Source organism: Venturia canescens, chromosome 9 (assembly GCF_019457755.1).
Source record: "Venturia canescens isolate UGA chromosome 9, ASM1945775v1, whole genome shotgun sequence".
Lineage (NCBI taxonomy): Eukaryota > Metazoa > Arthropoda > Insecta > Hymenoptera > Ichneumonidae > Venturia > Venturia canescens.
The window spans coordinates 16373186-16391647 of NC_057429.1; the positions used below are offsets into that span (position 1 = coordinate 16373186).

General features: G+C 42.7%; 1 protein-coding gene across 3 annotated transcripts; it reads left to right on the plus strand.

The window, feature by feature from the left end:
- The first annotated feature begins 91 nt into the window (after window positions 1-91).
- On the plus strand, window positions 92-18334 carry LOC122416351 (interference hedgehog-like). 3 transcript variants are annotated; one of them, XM_043429200.1, is made up of 8 exons: window positions 92-1034; window positions 1155-1904; window positions 11369-11452; window positions 11588-11842; window positions 12090-13115; window positions 14061-14882; window positions 15273-15388; window positions 15967-18334. In XM_043429200.1, the coding sequence occupies exons 3-8, from the start codon at window positions 11380-11382 to the stop codon at window positions 16129-16131; spliced, it is 2457 nt and encodes an 818-aa protein (XP_043285135.1). In that variant the 5' UTR covers window positions 92-1034; window positions 1155-1904; window positions 11369-11379; the 3' UTR covers window positions 16132-18334. The 3 variants fall into 3 exon arrangements, with proteins under 3 accessions (XP_043285135.1, XP_043285134.1, XP_043285136.1); XM_043429199.1 differs by having other exon boundaries at window positions 92-1904; XM_043429201.1 differs by having other exon boundaries at window positions 92-1904; window positions 15927-16093.
- Window positions 18335-18462: the final 128 nt, after the last annotated feature.

The following is an 18462-nucleotide window of genomic DNA, read 5'->3' on the forward strand; positions in this document are numbered from 1 at the left end:
AAAAAGAATAGTGTTGAGCATTTGAATACCGAGGTGTATCTTAGTGGGGGTGATTGGGCGAAAAATTATGCAGTTAGAGCGATAAAAAATAATGATCATAGTAATAACAATAATTATTGAATATATTAATAATAATAGACAGCCTGACAGAAAACAAGGAAACAAACAATTAAAGAAAATATTTAAATTTTTATTGTACAACGATGAATTATTGTTACCGCCATGTCCCGGGACTTTCTCCCTGCTGCCTTCCCCCCCCCCCCCCCCGCTCCCATTTCGCCCTGCTCACTTTTTTTATGTGCCACTGTAGCAGAATTAATTGTTTCGCACTCGCCGGAGGCGAAGGAAAACTGCATAAAATTTACTGGTACTGAAAATCGCTGCGAAAATCTTTTCGACCATGGACTTATGAAAATGGGATCCGAATCAGCGACGAGGATTGCCATCGGGAATGCTTGAGCGACCAAAGAAATTTTCACTGGTGCTCGGGAGAGAGTCGAGACTGTTTTATAGTTGTGAAAAAAATCGAATTTTTTAACCTAATGATCGAGTGAGCGATCATCGATGATGTAAAAAATATTTTTTGATCATGTTATTAAAGTATATGATAACCCGGGAAGGATCTTTGAACCAACTGCCACGGGCACGATACCACCGGCGTTGCTTCTCGGGACTCGGAAACACGAGGCTCGCACAGCGGAGGGGTCCAGTCAGATTCTTCGATGCCGATTGGCTGAGCTCGACGAATCGGGGGAAAATATTTCGACAGTGCTCATAACGCGGTCTTGTTTTGAATCGCTGTAAATCCCAGTTTGCTCCCAAACGTAACGATTATTTTTCCAAAACTTGGCAATTGGATCGCACTGCTGATTAAGAAATTCGAGGAATTTTCAATGAATCGGAGGTCAAGAGATACATACGGGAAGCAAGATCGCCCACGGTTAGTGGAACTGCGAGACACGCTTTGACCACACCGCCGTATTTTATGAACCGAGAGCCCCGGATTATCGAGATTTCGAAACGACAAAAAAAACGTGAGGATTTTCTTAAAATTTCCAATCGAAATTTACTTCTTGAGAAATTAGAAGAACAAACGATAACCAATAATAAAAAGTAATACAAACAAATACACCCTCAAATCACGTTACCCGTAGCGGCGGGAAGAAGAAAAGGGAGGGGGAGTTTGTGTGACGTCGTCGTCGGATGAACACCATAAGATATAGTGCACGGGGTAGTGGGGCGGGGGAGGCAGAGAAACTGCGCGAGAAAAGATTCCGGGGCGCATCTACCGCAAGGGGGCCCTCTTTGGTGTACGTTCCTTCTTCCCCATCATGGGTCGCAAACGACGCAAACCCGTCGGTCTGCATTCCAGTGTTCTCGTGGACGCCAACGGAGACGCCGAGAGCTCTCGGCACGTCGTAGCGTTTGTTCTTTTCGACCGGCTACGTACATAAATTTTATATGTATCAGAGACTCGAGTCCGTACACTAAATAAGCGTACGTTGTTACATATTCATTAAAAATATGTTTACGAATATTTAAAAATACGTATGATGTTAACAAAAGTATAAATATATATTTGCGAATATGTAAAAAAAAGTTGGAAAATCTAAAGAACGAGAAGAACCTCCAAAATTCGTAAAACCTCCGATAATCCAGACATGTAAACGTGCACATGTGCGGCGTGTGTGTACCTGTCGTGTGTGTGCGTTCAGTGTGATTTGATTGGTCGCGTGTGCCCGAAGCGTCTTCGGTGTGCTTGTGTGTGTTGTTTTCCTTTTGTTTTTCAATTCAGCAAATCGCCGCTCTCGCGCGACGATTTGCATTCATTTTTCGAGGCTTTTGAATTATATTGGCCGACTCTTAAAGAACTCCTGGAAAACCCATCGCCTCGACGCGAAAGGGTAAGTTTCGTTATTGTTTTTGTTTTTACGGAAACATCGACAGCTCTGTCTTACCTTCGAATCGAACAAGGCGACGCGGCGGACGAATAGTTTTTTGTACATCACAGCTTTTTATTCGAATAATTTGGAAAATTATTTTTCTACTCGGTAACATTGAACTACACTTATTAGAGATTGAGTATCGGGGTCAAAGGATCGTTACTACTGCGAAAAGAAAATCATTTTCTTTTCCTCAGTTTATCGACGAAATTCGAGTTGTGAGTAATCCAAAGATCTTGATACGAACAGTAATCCAAACCGCAGGTTTCAAACCACTCTTTCCGAAAAGTTTATATAATTGATAAAATTTAGTTGCGTTGTCCCACAAATCTCAATCAACTTGTGTTTTTTTTTTCTGGTTCCAATTTCGTAAGTCCTTGGCACATAGTTTCTGTAATATATTTTGTAGAAACACATTCATCTCCGCGCCGTGAGCTCTGGAAGCGGAGAAAGATTTGTACCATTTTTCCGACTCGTTGCCCGCGTTTTTTTGTTTCTTCGTTTGAGCGATATTCACGTGGGCTCCAAACCCATATGCGTGTATACATGTATTCTCGATCTTCCAGCACCTTCCTAATAAGTTCCGACACCTGCCGCTCTCGCTCAAGGGGGCACACGTAGCATGTCCCTGACTTTCGTTTTCGGAGATTTTGCCGGGTGCGTTGCGCGATACCCGGCTCGATTATTTTTTCTCCATTATCTAAAAACGTTAATTTAGCCAACATTATTTGTTTTTTTTTTCTCGATTTTTCTCCAAATTGACACCTCAATTGATATAAATTTATTCGATAAAAATAAAATGTAAACGAGTCCGAGGATTCAGCGATAAAACAAGTTTGCAGTCAAGCGAATCAAAAGAAATTCATTGTTCATCTATTCAAGCAGCATTTATATTCTTGAGGTGAAAATCATTGAGAGTTTTGTGGGTCTCGGGCGAGGTGAGAGGCTGTAACGAATTTTAGTACCCAAATCCTACGTGAGGTCCACTTTTTCCCAAAATTGCTACGTAACGTTCACCTGACCAGCGAAAAATCACTTTCAAAGGGAGAAACACAATAAAGATCCAGCACGGACAACCCTCACCGGTGTTACGGCTTATTTCACGGTGCAGAGGGTGGTTCCGGAAAATCGTCCCACGCATCTTCGATAATCTAACTTATCATTTTTTTCCAACTTTTTAAATGACGAGTACTTCATGATGGTTTAACAGTCAATCGATTTATCGCCGTTGCTAATAGTTTCGTTCGAAATGTCAAAAGCTTTATATATAGTACAAACGCTAAATTTGAAAGAACTTGGATTACATTGGAAGGACGAGAAAAATCATTCGTGAGCTCTCTCGATAAAAATGCATTTGGAAAACTCGGTAAAGCTTTAGTTCATTTTTTTCGGAATTATGCAACCGGTGAAAAAAATCGAGGGATGTTTCGTCGAGGTAAGGAAAGGGCGCGTTCCTCGTAAACAGCGTGCATAGCCGGGGCACCGAAGGTGCGACGTTGCCAAACCTGGTCGTGAGTTTTCGGGCTCCCAGCCAGCCTCCTCGGACAATTGGGTCTGAGAGATTTTCTGCACTTTTACAGCGGGCACCATGGGAGCCGAGCTCGGGTTCTTACCGAGAGAGCCCCCTGAGAGCTGAAATTGAAAATCATTAACCCGAAACCACCTGCGAGAGCGGGAAACAAAAAGAATTGAAGTGAGGACTCGTGGGAGATTAAAATCGTGAAACGAAAAATCCCATCGCGATCTCAGCACTGGTGTCATTGAAATATCTGACGACTATACACCTTTTTACACACGTACTCGTACTTTTTAATGCGAGTTTTGTATTTACGTCAAGAGTCATTTGGGCCTCGATCAACGAAGATTAGAACCACTTTTATTTCTAAATCAGATTTGCGTCGACTTCCCCCCGCTCTTAAAGTCAATTTTCTTGAATTTATGATCTCGCTACTTAAATTTTTAGTTGTCAGCGACAAATCATATTGTTGTTGTCACCTCCATTACTGTGGTCGGCACGTTAGCAGTAGGGAAATGAGAATACGAGATCAGTCGATTGGGGCATCGAGCGTGATACGAAACGAAAAATGTATGAAGCAGCAATAAATTTATCGAGGCTCTACCTTGACAGAATCTCAACTAAATTATTTACTTGCATATCAATCGCTGTAGCTTCGTTTGTAAACGACGCCGTGTATTTTAGAGTGAAATTTTTAAACAACGCCGAAGCACACAAATGAAATTGTTGTTGAGTTTTTTAAAATCATTTCGTTGGATTCCAACGTTGCAAGCTTCCTATTTTTAAGAGCAGATTTTGTATGGGGTTTCGATAGCAGGGTCGTTATGAATCGGCCCTTTCCAGCGCGACGAGTGTCCACGTAAAATCTAACAATTTCGTTTTTCAAACAGCTTTTTATCGCACAGCGAATACAGCAGTAAGTATCACGATAAAGTCTCAACGAGGAAGAGGAAATAGGGAACAAAAACAATGCAGCTCACGCCACGATAGAATCTAATGGTGTATCCGTTCATCGATCTTTATCGACCTGTACGAATCTTGAAGTGCTTCCTGCATACGAATCGTTAGGGCACGTAGAAACGTGGAGGGGGGGAAACAATGTAGTTCATTGTATCCAAAGTTCGTATCCCAAGTGAATTGGAGGAAGGGGCAGTGCTTGGGCACACGCTCTAGCGTTTCTGCCCTTTATATGACCACCCAGGTGGATTCAGCATGGTACCTAAAATGAAAATTAAGCCCGAGCTTCCCAGTGGTCGGCCAAAATACGCATATTTTCTTACTCTATTGCGCGCATTTGTGATTGCTATTTATTCAGTTGAAAAAAAAAAAATCGAGACGATGTTACAGCACTGTAATCGAGAAGTCATCGTTTCTCTGAGCAAATAATTTTTTGCACTGGCCAGATATCCTAGCCACTAAACCATACCGGATTATTGTCAACAATTAACGATATTGCTGATGAGTAACAGAGATTTTTTCATTCCAACGGAGACGAGCACTCAAGTTTGTTTGTGATTGAAAAATTCACACCATACACGATACGTGTCCGTCGTTACGATAAGATATTCGTGAGGCGTCATTCGACTCCTCGAGGTCGACACTCACTCATATTTTCTTCTTTCTCGGACCACGAGCAGATTAAAAATATTGTACACACCATACCGATAAATCAAACGAGACAAGCTGTCGCCCGCGCGATGAGCATCACAGCTAAACGTCTTATCTTTCGAGCTAAGGATTTTCGCTTCTGCTGTATATTTCATTTTAAAAATATCTCTCGATACTATATATCAGGTGTGAAAAAACGTAGTCGCAAGTTGGCCGACATGGGGCAGCTCAAAATGAAGAACGTTGAAGCGTCGTTAAATATTTGCGGATTTCGGGCTTCTCGAGTTGTTTTCAAGAGTTTTTCGACTCCCAGCTATTGGTCGAATCGTTCTCCAGCCCAAAAATGGGCTCTCATTTCTTTGCAATGATTTTCATCATCGTAGAACTATTTATTACGTATTATTGAGGCAGAGAGGCGAAAAATCGATTTTTTTATTATATCAAAATTTTATAAAGATCTGAGCAGTCCGAGTGCACTTTCGAGCGACGTTTTTTACGCGGCTGTCTGAGCGCGCTAACACGCACCGCGTTTTTCTCAAAATTACGTCTTCGACGGCTCTCGTTGATAAAGTCTCTGAAACCATACAATCGATCCTTACCAAAATTTTACCACATTTATTTTGCAAAAAACGATGAATAAACGTGCTTTCTCGTAGTTTTTGAAAGAATGCCCGGCATTTTGTTAATTTTGAAAAAATGAATAATCTTATGATTGAATCTAAAACCATTTTTGTTATTTTTCTCCGATCATCGATGTCCAGAGACTTCATCAAAAGCTCACACCCATCTTTTTTCTTTGGACCTGTCTTCTCCGCCATTTTTCTTTACGAAAACTGAGCAAAATACGATGACGCTGAAGTTTCCAACGTTGGAGTCCAACGAAATGATGGAAAAAAACTCTCCAATAATTCCAGTAATTCTCCTATTTTGTTCCCTGCCAAATTTGCGATTCGTAGTTTTTCAAGCTGCACCAACGATTCGTGAAATAAATAATTGGTGAATTAAAAACGTTTTTTTCGTTCATTTCGTTGGACTCCAACGTTGGAAACTTCAGCGTCGTAAAATACGAATGAAAATAAATGTCTGTTTTTTACGAGTATATTTTTTAGTCCCAACACTTTTCGTACCCGTATTCATAATTTATACCGGTCAAAAAAAATCGTGAAAATAGTATTTTTCTTCTCCGCGTCTGATTAGAGTGAACCCCCCTTAAATGAAAGAGCATTTTGTTAACTTCAATCACCCTCGAAGACAGCTTCATACAACAAGGCGGCCTAGACAATCGCGTTTGACATTACCGGTCGAATAAAAACCACCTCTGCCTTTTTTCCATCCCCATCAGTTACTTCATTAGAGCTTTGCACTCTTCGTCACTTTATTCTCACTTACCGGCTTCCGTTCTCTCTCCGTCTGTTTTTATCTCTTTCTCCTCGCCCTCGCGCCAATGATGAGCCTTTCGTCGAGGGTCAACGATTTCGACATAGGATAGACAAATTTATCGTCAAGCGGGGTTTCCCACGAGGGCTAACTTATTGCAAAGCAACGTTTATATGGTATTCGCGACAGATTTAGTTGAAAATACAATTTGGTGGGGTTAGTTATTGAAAAAAAAAAAAAAAAGTAAAAAAAAAAACGTCTGAAATCATGAAACTCTCCTCATTCGATTTAAGGTTGAGCAATTTATGTGACTGTGTCGATCGTAGTGTACCGTAAAATCGCGCAGGCCGCATCTTTTCTCAGCGATATTCTCGTTTAATGTAGAGTACGGAGGGAACACGATATTTGCTGAGGTTGACGATCCCTGCTATGGAATTCGACTTGTTCATTTTTATACACGAAGGGAAGGTCGGAAAGCGAGGCGGCGAGCGCGTGTCTTCGGGACTTTGGCTCCTTCTCACCTGTTACGTACGACCTGCGAGAAGCAAAGCGCCAGAAAACGCAGCAGGAGGAGCGGAACGTCGAATTCGCTCGGAAGGATGCTCAGAAATTCTTCCATTTACCCCCCACTGATACATCAAATTTTTGTTCAGGACCGAGTCGATCGGGGTTCGCCGAGTGCGTAGTTTGGAATTTACAGAATATTCTCGTTGAATCCAGCATACTTAAGACTAGTTGGCTCTTAACGTAAAGTAAATGACTAAAATACAATGAGCGGTTCGCATTCGATCATCGAAATGATATCATCAAACCCAACGCCAGAACCGAGAGAATGCGGTCAACGCCATTAAAAAATATTTAAATCAAGTTGGACATGATTTTTATGGGCCCCCGATAACCCGTGTCAGGCGCCGAAAATCTTGGAAGGAGAGAAAGACACCAGTCGACGATTACCGAACCAGTTTGCACACATGACAATCCTCGGAAGCCGTATATATATACGGACGTTTCCAAACTCATATGTATACACGTGTGCTCGAACGGACCGAAAGTATTTCGGCGATCGGTCTCGTGCGAGTCCTCAAATTCTTTCCTCGAACTCGCAATTTCACTTGATTTTTCGCGTTTGCTAGAACTGAGGCGATCCACCACTTTGGTATTGCTTCTCGGATGGCCTCTCGGCTTCCTTTTTTTCTCATAAGCGAATTATTTAATTTCTACTTCGGATCCTTTTAAAACTCGACTTATCGCGACGTTATTCCTCCAACTGTTCGGTGCGTCGCTTTGATGTTTTCTTTTTATCAGATGACATATGTAATGTGTCACAAACACGCGAAGCTCGAAAGTTTCCAGATTCCTTTCTCGAGTGTCCGAGGTACGAGGGACGCGATCCGTTGCTCCATTCATGAGATCTTAACCAAAATGCAAATTCGTATTATCATTGAATTCCTTCCTCTTGCCTTGGGCCGACTAACCGTCGAGGTCAAGGAAATTTTCAAGGATATTGGAATTCCAAAAAGCACGTTGAGGTGTTTGAAATTTTTCAGTCAAAACCACCTCCGCGATATCGGAATAATGCAACGAAGAAGTTGTGTGTCTTTCGAACCAGACTTCTCCAAATCTACGAAATCTTGAGACACGATAATCGAAGCAGCTCTCCGAAAAACTGGTACGAATATTCCGAATTTGATCCGATGCCTCGGTAGTTGTTGCACGCACTCTCGTCGCTACGTGTGTCAAGTTGGCATCTCAATTCTCGGCATTTCGCACTTCGGAGTTCGTGTGGCATCCGACGTGGTTCTACAGTTCCTGATACTTTTTATACCAGCTCGCGCGTCAATAACCAAGCGAGATGCAACTTTCCTGAGTTTCTGATGTCTCTAATGAAAGTGCAGTCGATACAAAGTCGATAAAGCACCGGACGAGCTGTCGAATACGGTGGATAACGGTCTGAGCAGGTCTTTCGAAATTATGGAAATTATGGGCAAGAGCTCTGGGGAATGATGACTCACGATAATCTGTGAGAATCTGCAAGGACACAGTGCGTTCTTTTCTTCTTTTTCTTCCTGGAGTTGGAAGACGGTGGACGGTCATACAGAGGCGAAAAGAAGGAAGAAAAAAGTGACATGCGCGTACACGAGTAAGACACATTAGGCAAACATTCGTTGGGACAAGTTGGCTTTCGAGTAGAACGTAAGAGAGAGAGCAGTGAGGGGACACCCACTCGCGTTGTGTTCCAAGAGTGTTCATTCGTTGTCATTTCGTTCGCAGGCTAACATTCCTCTTGGCTTTTCTCGTACTATTGAGTACTCGATGACACTGAAGTTTGCAACGTTGGAGTCCAACGAAATGATTTTAAAAACCCCTCCAATAATTCCAGTAATTCTTCAATTTCGTTCCCTGTCGAATTGGCAATTCGTAGTTTTTCAACTAGCATCGATACTTTGTGAAAATAAAAAATCTCTCAATGTCAAATGTTTTTTTCCTTCATTTCGTTGGACTCCAACGTTGTGAACTTCAGCGTCGCGAGTACTCGTCGAACCGAGTGTTTATTTTATTGGTCGCGTCACAAAAGTCTCTAGTGCCAGCGGTACATGTGCATGGAAGATAATAGCGCGAGGAATAGAGAGGATAATTATTAATCGGAGTGGCACACGTTTCACTTTCTTATTCTTGAGTGAATATTTTTCACGCAGAGCTCTCGTACGTGTGTTAGTTCGATGTCGTTTTCACGGTTCTACGAATGAGTGGCCTTATAGGGTATGGAGTAGCGCCCCGCGTGAGTTTCGCCTCGGCGTCGAACCGTTTAAAACACCCACGTCTTGTGCTCTTTGCCAGGAGACTCGACTGCGAGAAGATCGCGTAGTTATTGGCCGCTTGAGCGAAAGATTCAGGCCCAGCAAATTGCAGGCTTGCAGAGAGGAAGCGGAGAGCCGAGCCTGCGTCGTATTGTTCAGCGATTAATCGTCGAGTGAACATTCTTCGAGGGTTCAAATGTAACTGAACACCAGAAGGAGAATAACCGGAACATCTAAAAATAAGGGAAGCCCGATAATGGAGTTAGCCCAGCATCACAAAAGACCTGGGCCCATCGTCGCTTTCGACTTATTTTTAGGCGCTCCAATTGCCGGCAGTTCTCGTCGAATCGACGAATCGCACAGGTAAATAACCCGGACAAAGATCCGTCAAACGCGCGAGGGCCACACGCGCAACGCATCCCGTGTCGATATGCGAAGCCTCTTTGGAAGAAGACAAAATCTTTAGAAAGAGCGAAATAGATGTGTTAAGCAACCCCAAGAGGAGCGTAGGCAGACTCATTCATAGATCGTTTTTATACTACAAGTCTAGCTTGCCTTCTCGCTATATGTAGATTTCCTTTGCACGAATACAAGCCATTTCACCTCACTTTTCCCTTCCAAAACCCTGACCCCATTTTTATCACCGCAAACCTCTTTGCATTATTTTTGTTTTTTTTTTTTTCGATATTCAGAACGAGCAAATACGTATTTACGCGATCCAATTGCAAAGATTTGTCTTATTTTAGAAAAATTTGACGAATTCATCGGATTGTAACGCACACGCGGTCAGGGCAAGTCGCTCCTTTTTTCAGAGATCGTCTGACAAACAGAATAAATAAGTTGACAGCCATTTGGCTGAATCGAAAAATCTGACAATTCGACAGACCCTTGCCAAAGGGAATCTAAAAAATTCACTCAAATCGGAGGGGTCAGGATTTTTCAATGTCGCAGGGTGACGTCGAACGCCTCGTGCACGCAGTCGCGAGTTTGTGTTTCACACGGCCGGTACGTTTATATAGAATCGAAGGTGCAAAACGCCCACGCGTATTCTGACGTTTCTCTAACGTTTTTGTCTCTTGCTTTTTACACTCGATCGAGCGGATTTCGATGACGTTGGGAGAAAAGGTTTCGTCAATGTTGAGGCAGAGCCAAGCCGGTCCTCGGGTCGTTGGCCCGCGGTCGTACGTCACGAGATAGGCAGAGTGTATTTTTCAGTCGAGTTATCTCGATTTCAGCACTCAGTTTAATGACTCAATGTATATTACAAGCCGCCAATTGCGATCGGACACGTAGCGGTGATCTCGGTAATTCTTTCGTGTATACAAAGTCGTTGAGTTCGCCACTGAATCTGGCAGCCCCTTGAGATGCGGCTATCCCCGAGCCGATCCGTTCGTTCCACAAAGGACCGTGTTCGATCAACTAAAAATGTGTATCCCGAGCGGAGAAACAGACGGGACGCGAGTGAGAGGAGAGCAGACGATTCTATGCCAGGAACGCACGCAAGCGTTCTATTTCGACGTGAACTCTTAAGATTCTAAAGTTAAACCAGCACGACGACGACGACGACGACAAGAAGCCGTCGTCTTGTTGCCATCAAAATTTCGGTTGCGCGGCCTCGAGTCAACTTGCGACTCTGCCACAGGGATCTCGCATTCCTCCAACAAATCCTGCAATATATATACGATTGGAGCTGGAGCCGAATGTTTTGTGTAGAAAAATCAAGGAATTTCGAAGCGCGGAGCTTTCTGGTTTCCTTTTAGGAGCACCGAGCCACCCCAGTTTTCGCAATTTCGATAAACCCGATTTCATCATCGGTGCGTAAAGATTCGTATCGGAAACTCGCCGTGTCTGAAAGTATCCGCATTAAGGAGAAACTGCTTATTATAAGAGTCGCCAGGATTGAGAGCGCAGTCCAGCACGCGGGAATCTGACTCGGCAGCAAAGGGTGGGCGGGCACGAGCGCGGGAGGGGGAATCTCGAAGAGCACCGATGAGGAGGGAAGATGAGGAGAGGGAAGATGGGGTGGTAGAACGCCGTGGCTCAACCGAGTCCGAGTCGTAGAACGTAACGCTTCGTAAATGCCCGAGTAAACATAGCTCTTGGCGCGGTCTCTTTTGTGCTTGCAGAATGTGTCAAGATGCGGCCGATGTCCTCCCTGCTGTCAGGCGCCCTTGTGGTCCTTCTACACGCCGTCGGATTCTGCGCTTCGGGTGAGTTCGATTGCTTCCTCCAGCTCTCTCAAATCGTAATTCACCGGGAGTAAACAATAATTCTCGTTTCTCTTGATGCCGCACGTCCAAGCTTGCCATGGCGATAACATATCTTTTCATTTTTAATATTAACAGCTCAGAAACAAGAGCTGAGTATGGCGTTCACGCGTCATCCTCAGCCACTCGCAGCACCCCTTAAAGACGAAGTTGAATTCGAGTGCAGTCTGAATCTTGCGGCTGAAAAGTTTGCCTGGCGTCACAGGCCGTTAGGCTCCGAGCACTGGGGCCCTTTAATAAACGCCCCTAACAGCGGTGGCAAAACCTCCAAGCACGTGGTCACCTTCGACGATCCTTCGAAAGCCGGGGATTACAGATGCATTGGGTTTTACGGTGAGAATTGCAGCGAGGTCGGTTTTATAGCCGGCCTCTCGATTCGCTGTTTTCGTATTTATCCACGAAACGCGCGTCGATTCTCACATCTCTTACAAAACCAGGCATATAAACGCGCGAGCGAACGGCCGGCAGTAACTATTTTTACTCCTCGTAGAGCCACTTTGTGCATTATTATTTGATACCAAAGTAATTTAATATTCTTTCGAACGCTGACGGGCTCGCTTTAAAAAACTTTTGTTCACAGGTACGAGTGGCCTGGCTTCAGATCCGGCGAGATTGAGTTTGGCTACGATCGAAAGGTTCACGGACAAGAGTACCGTGGTTATTCGGGTGCCGGCTGGCAACACAGTGCCGATAACCTGCCCAGTGCCATATTCCTTGCCCGAGCCGGAAGTGCAGTTCTTCAAAAACGGTCATTCAGTTCGCAACCCAAGCATGACCGGTAGCCAGACGATGGTAATCGAGAATGCCAAAGTCTCAGATTCCGGTGACTACGATTGCAAAGCGAGCAATTACTTAACAGCCCAGACTTATCGCAGTAACTATAAGACAGTATTGGAAGTTTACAACGACGGGACGAGGGTCGATCCATATTTCGTGAAACAGCCGAGAGCCGTGTACACCGTTTTGCGCGGGAAAAACGTGACGCTCGAATGTTACGGTGCCGGGTATCCCGTGCCGAATGTTACCTGGACGAAGCTGGGACGCGCGTTGCCAGCGAGTTCGCGTTATACGTCGACAGGATTGAAAATAGTCGACGTCAAGTCGTCCGATCGCGGTGAATACGACTGCGTGTGGAGCTCGGCCGCGCGAACCATATCGTCCGCTATAATACTCAAAGTCGTCGAAGTACCGAAGGTACTCAGGCCACCCAAAGCGGCCACTTTCTCGGAAGGCGGTGAGCTCGAATTATCGTGCAGCTCGAGCGGCGATCCACCGCCCAGTATCGAATGGCTGATCAACGGCGAGCCACTCGTACGCAGCGGGAACGTCAAGATAAAGGGAAACACATTGTTCATATCACCGGTCGAGAAGAGGCACGCTGGTATCGTGCAATGCGTTGCGAGCAACGATTACGGTTCACACTCCGGCTACAATCTCCTTAGAGTCAATCCTAAGCAGCACGTTGGCGGAGGAGGCGGCGTCACCGACGGTGGCGTGGGCGGTGGAAAACTCCGGAGCCGTGTCCTCCCTAACGGCAATGGCCACAAACACTCGAGGGTTGGAGCTGGACGGAGAAGAAACAAAGAGGGACACCGCAAGGGGACTGGTAATTATGAAGAGAATCATTGCTCCCAACTGGATCCTCCGAGCCATCTCTCTCGTGGGCGATTCTACTCATTTTCATTCTTCCAATCTTTCGTGCTTAAGCTCCGTAGACGTTAACGAATTTTGTTAATATGGATAATTCCTGGCCACTGGGACATATCGGATTTTCATAAATATAGAAACGAGCTTCTCCGCGCAAAACCGGTTTTTTGTGGCCAAGATAGATCCTGATCTGAAGTACCTTACAAATGAGCGTAAAATTACTATTAAGATGATGGATCAGTCGGTAATCACACCTCGAATTTTTGTAATTGAAACTCTTTGACATCGTTGGTCTGATTAAAATAATAAAAATGTCATCGTACGCAGCACGATCGCAAAAATCCGATGACATTTTTATTTTTTCGATCAGACGAACGATGTGGAAAAATTTCCTTTTCAAAATTTGCAGCTATCTCTCTCGCACTCACGGTTGTGATTACCGACTGATCCATCATCTTAATACTTGAGAACGCCTCGCTCCATCACGATAAAACGGATTTAAGACGATCCAATGAATTTTTTGCTCGAGTCTGATCTAAAAAGGTCACACCTTACGAGAGGAGAATCCAGAATTCAATTTGCGAGATTCATTACCTTTGATTGAGCAAGTAATTAATTTGTCATTAATCCGATATGCAAAGTTTGAAAGCGCAGGTCTTAAAATAATGTAGCGCATCACGAAATAGATCGATGAATCGAATCCGCAGACGCGGTAGCCGAGTCGCGATGCTTATCTTTCCTCGAGATCGGGCTCTTGAATAAATTCTCGAATTCGTAATTTCAAATTAGCACTCCACTGTTCCTGCTCGCCAACACGAATTTTTCATTAATGTTTCTTCTAAAAAAAATCATTCTTGAACTTAATAAAAAGCTAATGTAATGAATTTTTATTTCTTTTCAACAGCAGTGTTGGTGCCGCCGAATCAGCCGAACGTAACGAGGCTGTCGGACGTATCGGTAATGGTACGTTGGTCCGTGCCGGAGAACACAGGTCTGCCAATTCAATTTTTCAAAGTGCAGTACCGCGAATTGGGACAAAAAATGAATGGGAAGCAGTCCAAGTGGATGACAGCGAACACGGAAATACCGAATCACGTGAGGTCGTTCGAAGTGCCCGATCTGCAGCCGGATCATACTTACAGATTTAGAATAGCAGCTGTTTATTCGAACAACGACAACGAGCTGAGCCCGAATTCCGTGAGGTTCCATTTGAACAGAGTGGTCGGTTTCGACAGCAATAAAATGCCGATACCGTTGCTCACGAATACCGAAGCTCTAGGGCCGGACCGCGTTCTTTTGATATGGCAAAATCCGGACCGAACAGCAAGCATCGATGGCTTCTACGTCTATCATCGAGCCTCGACATCCGCCGGTGATTACATGAAAACGACTGTCGAGGGAAAAAACTCGACCAACATAACGATCTCGCACTTGTTGCCCGACACGACTTACGAATTCAAGGTGCAAAGCTTTTCCGTCGATGCCGCTTCCGAATTCTCGAAAATCATCAGAGAAAAAACCCTCAGAGCCGTCACCGAAGCTCCTCCGGTACAAGAAATTATACAGGAGAATAAACCGAAGAATGCCGATAACGGACGCAGTGGCAATGTTTATGCGATCGTTGGAGGTGCACTAGGAGGCGCTACGTTACTCAGCGCTCTCGGGGTTATCGCGGTCGTTTATAAAAAGAGCAAAATCAAGCACAGTCGCGAATCCTCACAGGAAGGTGAGCCGAGTCGAAATTAACCCTACACCTCATGTGCCTTTTTTCATACCCTCAACCTCATGACCGGGGTTTGAACGCACCCCACTCTTTTTCTGCTTATAAATCCGGTCCTACGATGCTAAACTGACTTTATCCTACACCATTTTCTTCGTTTTTTTATAACGAAAAGAATGATGTACGATAAAACTAATTTCAATTGAATTTATATATAAAAAAATCCGTCGATAATCATTCGATAATGTCGCTTGTTAGGACGGGAGCGTAGTTTGAAGTTCGCGTGGGGTGTGCTCACACCCCAGTCATGCGTTCTAGGGTTAAAAGAGGTTTTTCAAAAATCAATCAATTCAAATTCACTTGAAGCTCAACATTCTTTTGTTTTTGACACCACAGGCAAATCGATGTCGAACGGTCGCGTTATGAATGGTGGTATAAACGACTCGAAGATTAACATAACGTCGAACCCACTCGCGGTATTAGACACAACGGAGGACACGATGCAGCCGAAGGTTAGTATCCTCGAATCTCTGAGATGTAAATACTTTGGAAAAACGATTGGAATCGAGGATCGAGTTTGAATCGCGATTATATTATTCAAGCAATTAACGCTATTAAATAATCGTTTTTCTTGTAGAACATTTGTACAGATATTGTATTATTGGGGTCTTTCATTAGATTGAAAAAAAAAAAAAAAAAACATCAAATTCAATAGCGTTTAGATTTCAAATATTTTTCAAACCATTCTAGATATTAATGCTCTATCATATTTATTAAAAGATTTATTTTCTCATATTTCTTAATAATTGTGTTGACAAAGAGAAATCTTTTTCGCTTCGCTGGGCACAAATTCTCAGCTTCTCTTTTTTTTTCATTACATACATTTATGATCCTCCTCCTCTCGTGTATTTATACTTTTCTGTACAGTCGCATATCTATTATCTCGCTTCTATATTTTCTTGCACTCTCTCTGGAGCCGCTTTTTTCTTTTGTCTGTTTTATCCGAAAACACACACGAAACACACGTACCGTTACGCTCATGCGGTCTAGATCTGAAAAGAAGCGAACGAACACGCATGTTTCTGAACAGAGCGGACAACATACATCGATGGAAATGACCTCGTTTCTAAATGGTCAAAACAACAATAGCAACAACCCTAATGGCGAATCAACCGGAAGTGGCCTCGTTGAGGGATCCCGGAACGAACCAACGCTGCTCCAAGGATCGATTCCACCGATCGAGCAACCGCTGTGAATTTTCCTAGCCTCGTCAACAGACAGTAAAAATATCGCATTTTTATTATTAAACAACGGATTCTATTTCCGCATCGCAGCTAAACGATTTTATCATTCATCTGCCAATTACGTAACTGCTCAATGTGTGATTTCACTACGTGCCTTCTATCATGTCTGCGGAATTGGACCAACGGATCCAAATCGTCGGCGATCATTTCATGAAATGAGAAAAAGGACGGTGCGTCGGAAATTCATAAAAACATTTGCGAGTTGCAAGTTCGCCAATAAAAATTCATATTTGCACGCATTTCAAAACTTTGGTTTTCAAAACAATTGCTCAATCTCGAATTTTAAATTTCCACGATGTCGGCCATTGTAGCATCGCGGCTTGGCGATCCGTTTGTCCAATGAGCTCCTTCCATGATCTTTTGATGACCACCTTGAGATTCATTGTTCCATCGAGTTTGTGAAGCAAATGCGATTCGACCCAGTCGAGGGAATTAGAAAATTTTTATTCTTTAACCAAACGACATAGCGACAAAATTTTTAATTGCCATTTCATCGAAGTCTCAAAAAATATTGTCTAATCATGTAACTTTTTTATCAGCAATTCAATGGAACTTGTCGCTGACGCTTCCCTGCATTATCGGCAAACGTTCTTTCGTGCTCGATCGATATATGAGTAATATCTTGAAAAACGCGCTCAAAAATCAAGATTTGCTGTAACAGTCACCATAAGACTCGCGAGTGGAACAATATTAGGTTTAGTTTAAAAACAAGTATTTTTTTTGGATACTCGCTCCAAGAACTCAAAGCTTCCTAAAGAAATTATGGTATCATAATTTAAAGCGTAATTATTAGTGTATTAGTAATGATTAATTATCAATTCAATTGTTTATTTCTATGTCGACTTTAAGTCGATAGGCAGGCAGCTACGAAAAAAATCCTCGGCTTCGCTCTTCGCTTGTACATAATCAATATTAATCGTAACGAGGAAACACAATTTAGCTGTACGATGAATGTAATTTTTTTCGTTCAAGTATTAACTCTCGAGCACACGAGCATTTTTTTCTTATTCGTTCAAAATAATTATATCAGTGAGACATCTTTTAGTTTTTTACAGTCGACAAATTTGAATGAAAATGTATCTTCCGAGCAGTCGAGCAAGTTTGGAGTGCGAACGAATATTGCTCGCAATTTTTTACTGTACATCCTTTTTTCTTTATATTCATTTAATTGGTAAAAAAGGCTTGTCAAACCTTGCACCAGAGGGTTCAATTCAACTGCCCGCTTGCCCGCCCAAACAGCAGATTTTTTTCTCATTGTACACACAATGACAATTTTTTAAATTATTGTCCAATCATCGTTATTTTTAAATTCGATAAAGCAGCGTGTTACTGCTATCAACTCCTATGAAAATATTCCGACTAGTCGGCGAACTTGTGTGCCTTAAAAATCGAAAAGAAAAAACGATTCGAACGCGATCAAGAAATAAAAAATGTATATGTATGAAAGAATTTGTGAAAAGATAAAAGTGAGAATTTATGATTGTTCGTTCGGGAAACAACAATCGTAATTTAAATTTGAGAAATTGCTCGTTGCGAAATTTGCATTGCGATCAAAATATTTTCACTGGCAAAATTGTGTTAGATTTGTACAAATTTAGGAAGCAGGTACATAATTGAACGTATTTTTAAATATTATCTCGTTTGAATTCAAAGTTGCTGCTCAACTGCACTAGCAGAAGTTTCAAAATTCTTTGGCATTCCGACAAATACCTTGCCACAGTTGATTCTCACTTCCCTTCATCGGAACCACCCGCGGGCACTTCCTTCTAAATTGTAAATACGAGACTGTAAAATTCTTTTCCTTAGCATAATTATAACGGAGTCTCGCGAGTGCAATCACCAGTGATATCTTTAATTTGAAAAAATATTTGTTTCGGTTACGTGCAAAAATGAACATTCGTACAGCAATCGTACTGAGAAAAATGCAATTAAGTATGAAGAAAAAATGATAGAAATAAAGACGACGAAAAAAAGAGAGAAAGAGAGTGAGAGGAACATAACACTTGTAAATATTAGAATAATTTTTGTAACAAGAGCCGAAGTGCCTTGAATCTTGCCCATGAATAATATTTAAAGTGATTATTTATACGTACGAACATTTTCTGTACTTAATTTTTTTTTTTTTTTAATAAATAATGATGATAATAAACGATTTTTACAATTCTTTAAAAATGTCAACGATTCGATTACTTCCATATTTCTTCGACCATCGTAGCAACGAATTCGAAAAGTCTCATTGAAACGCGCCAGCAGATTTGCAATCGCGAATTCAAAAAAAAGTA

Excerpts from the sequence above, each read along its gene's own strand:
- LOC122416351 (XM_043429199.1), top strand. The coding sequence starts at position 11,380 with ATGCGGCCGATGTCCTCCCTGCTGTCAGGCGCCCTTGTGGTCCTTCTA. Across the intron at positions 11,843-12,089 it reads CAGATGCATTGGGTTTTACG|GTACGAGTGGCCTGGCTTCA; the intron begins GTGAGAATTGCA and ends TTTTGTTCACAG. Across the intron at positions 14,883-15,272 it reads TCGCGAATCCTCACAGGAAG|GCAAATCGATGTCGAACGGT; the intron begins GTGAGCCGAGTC and ends TTGACACCACAG.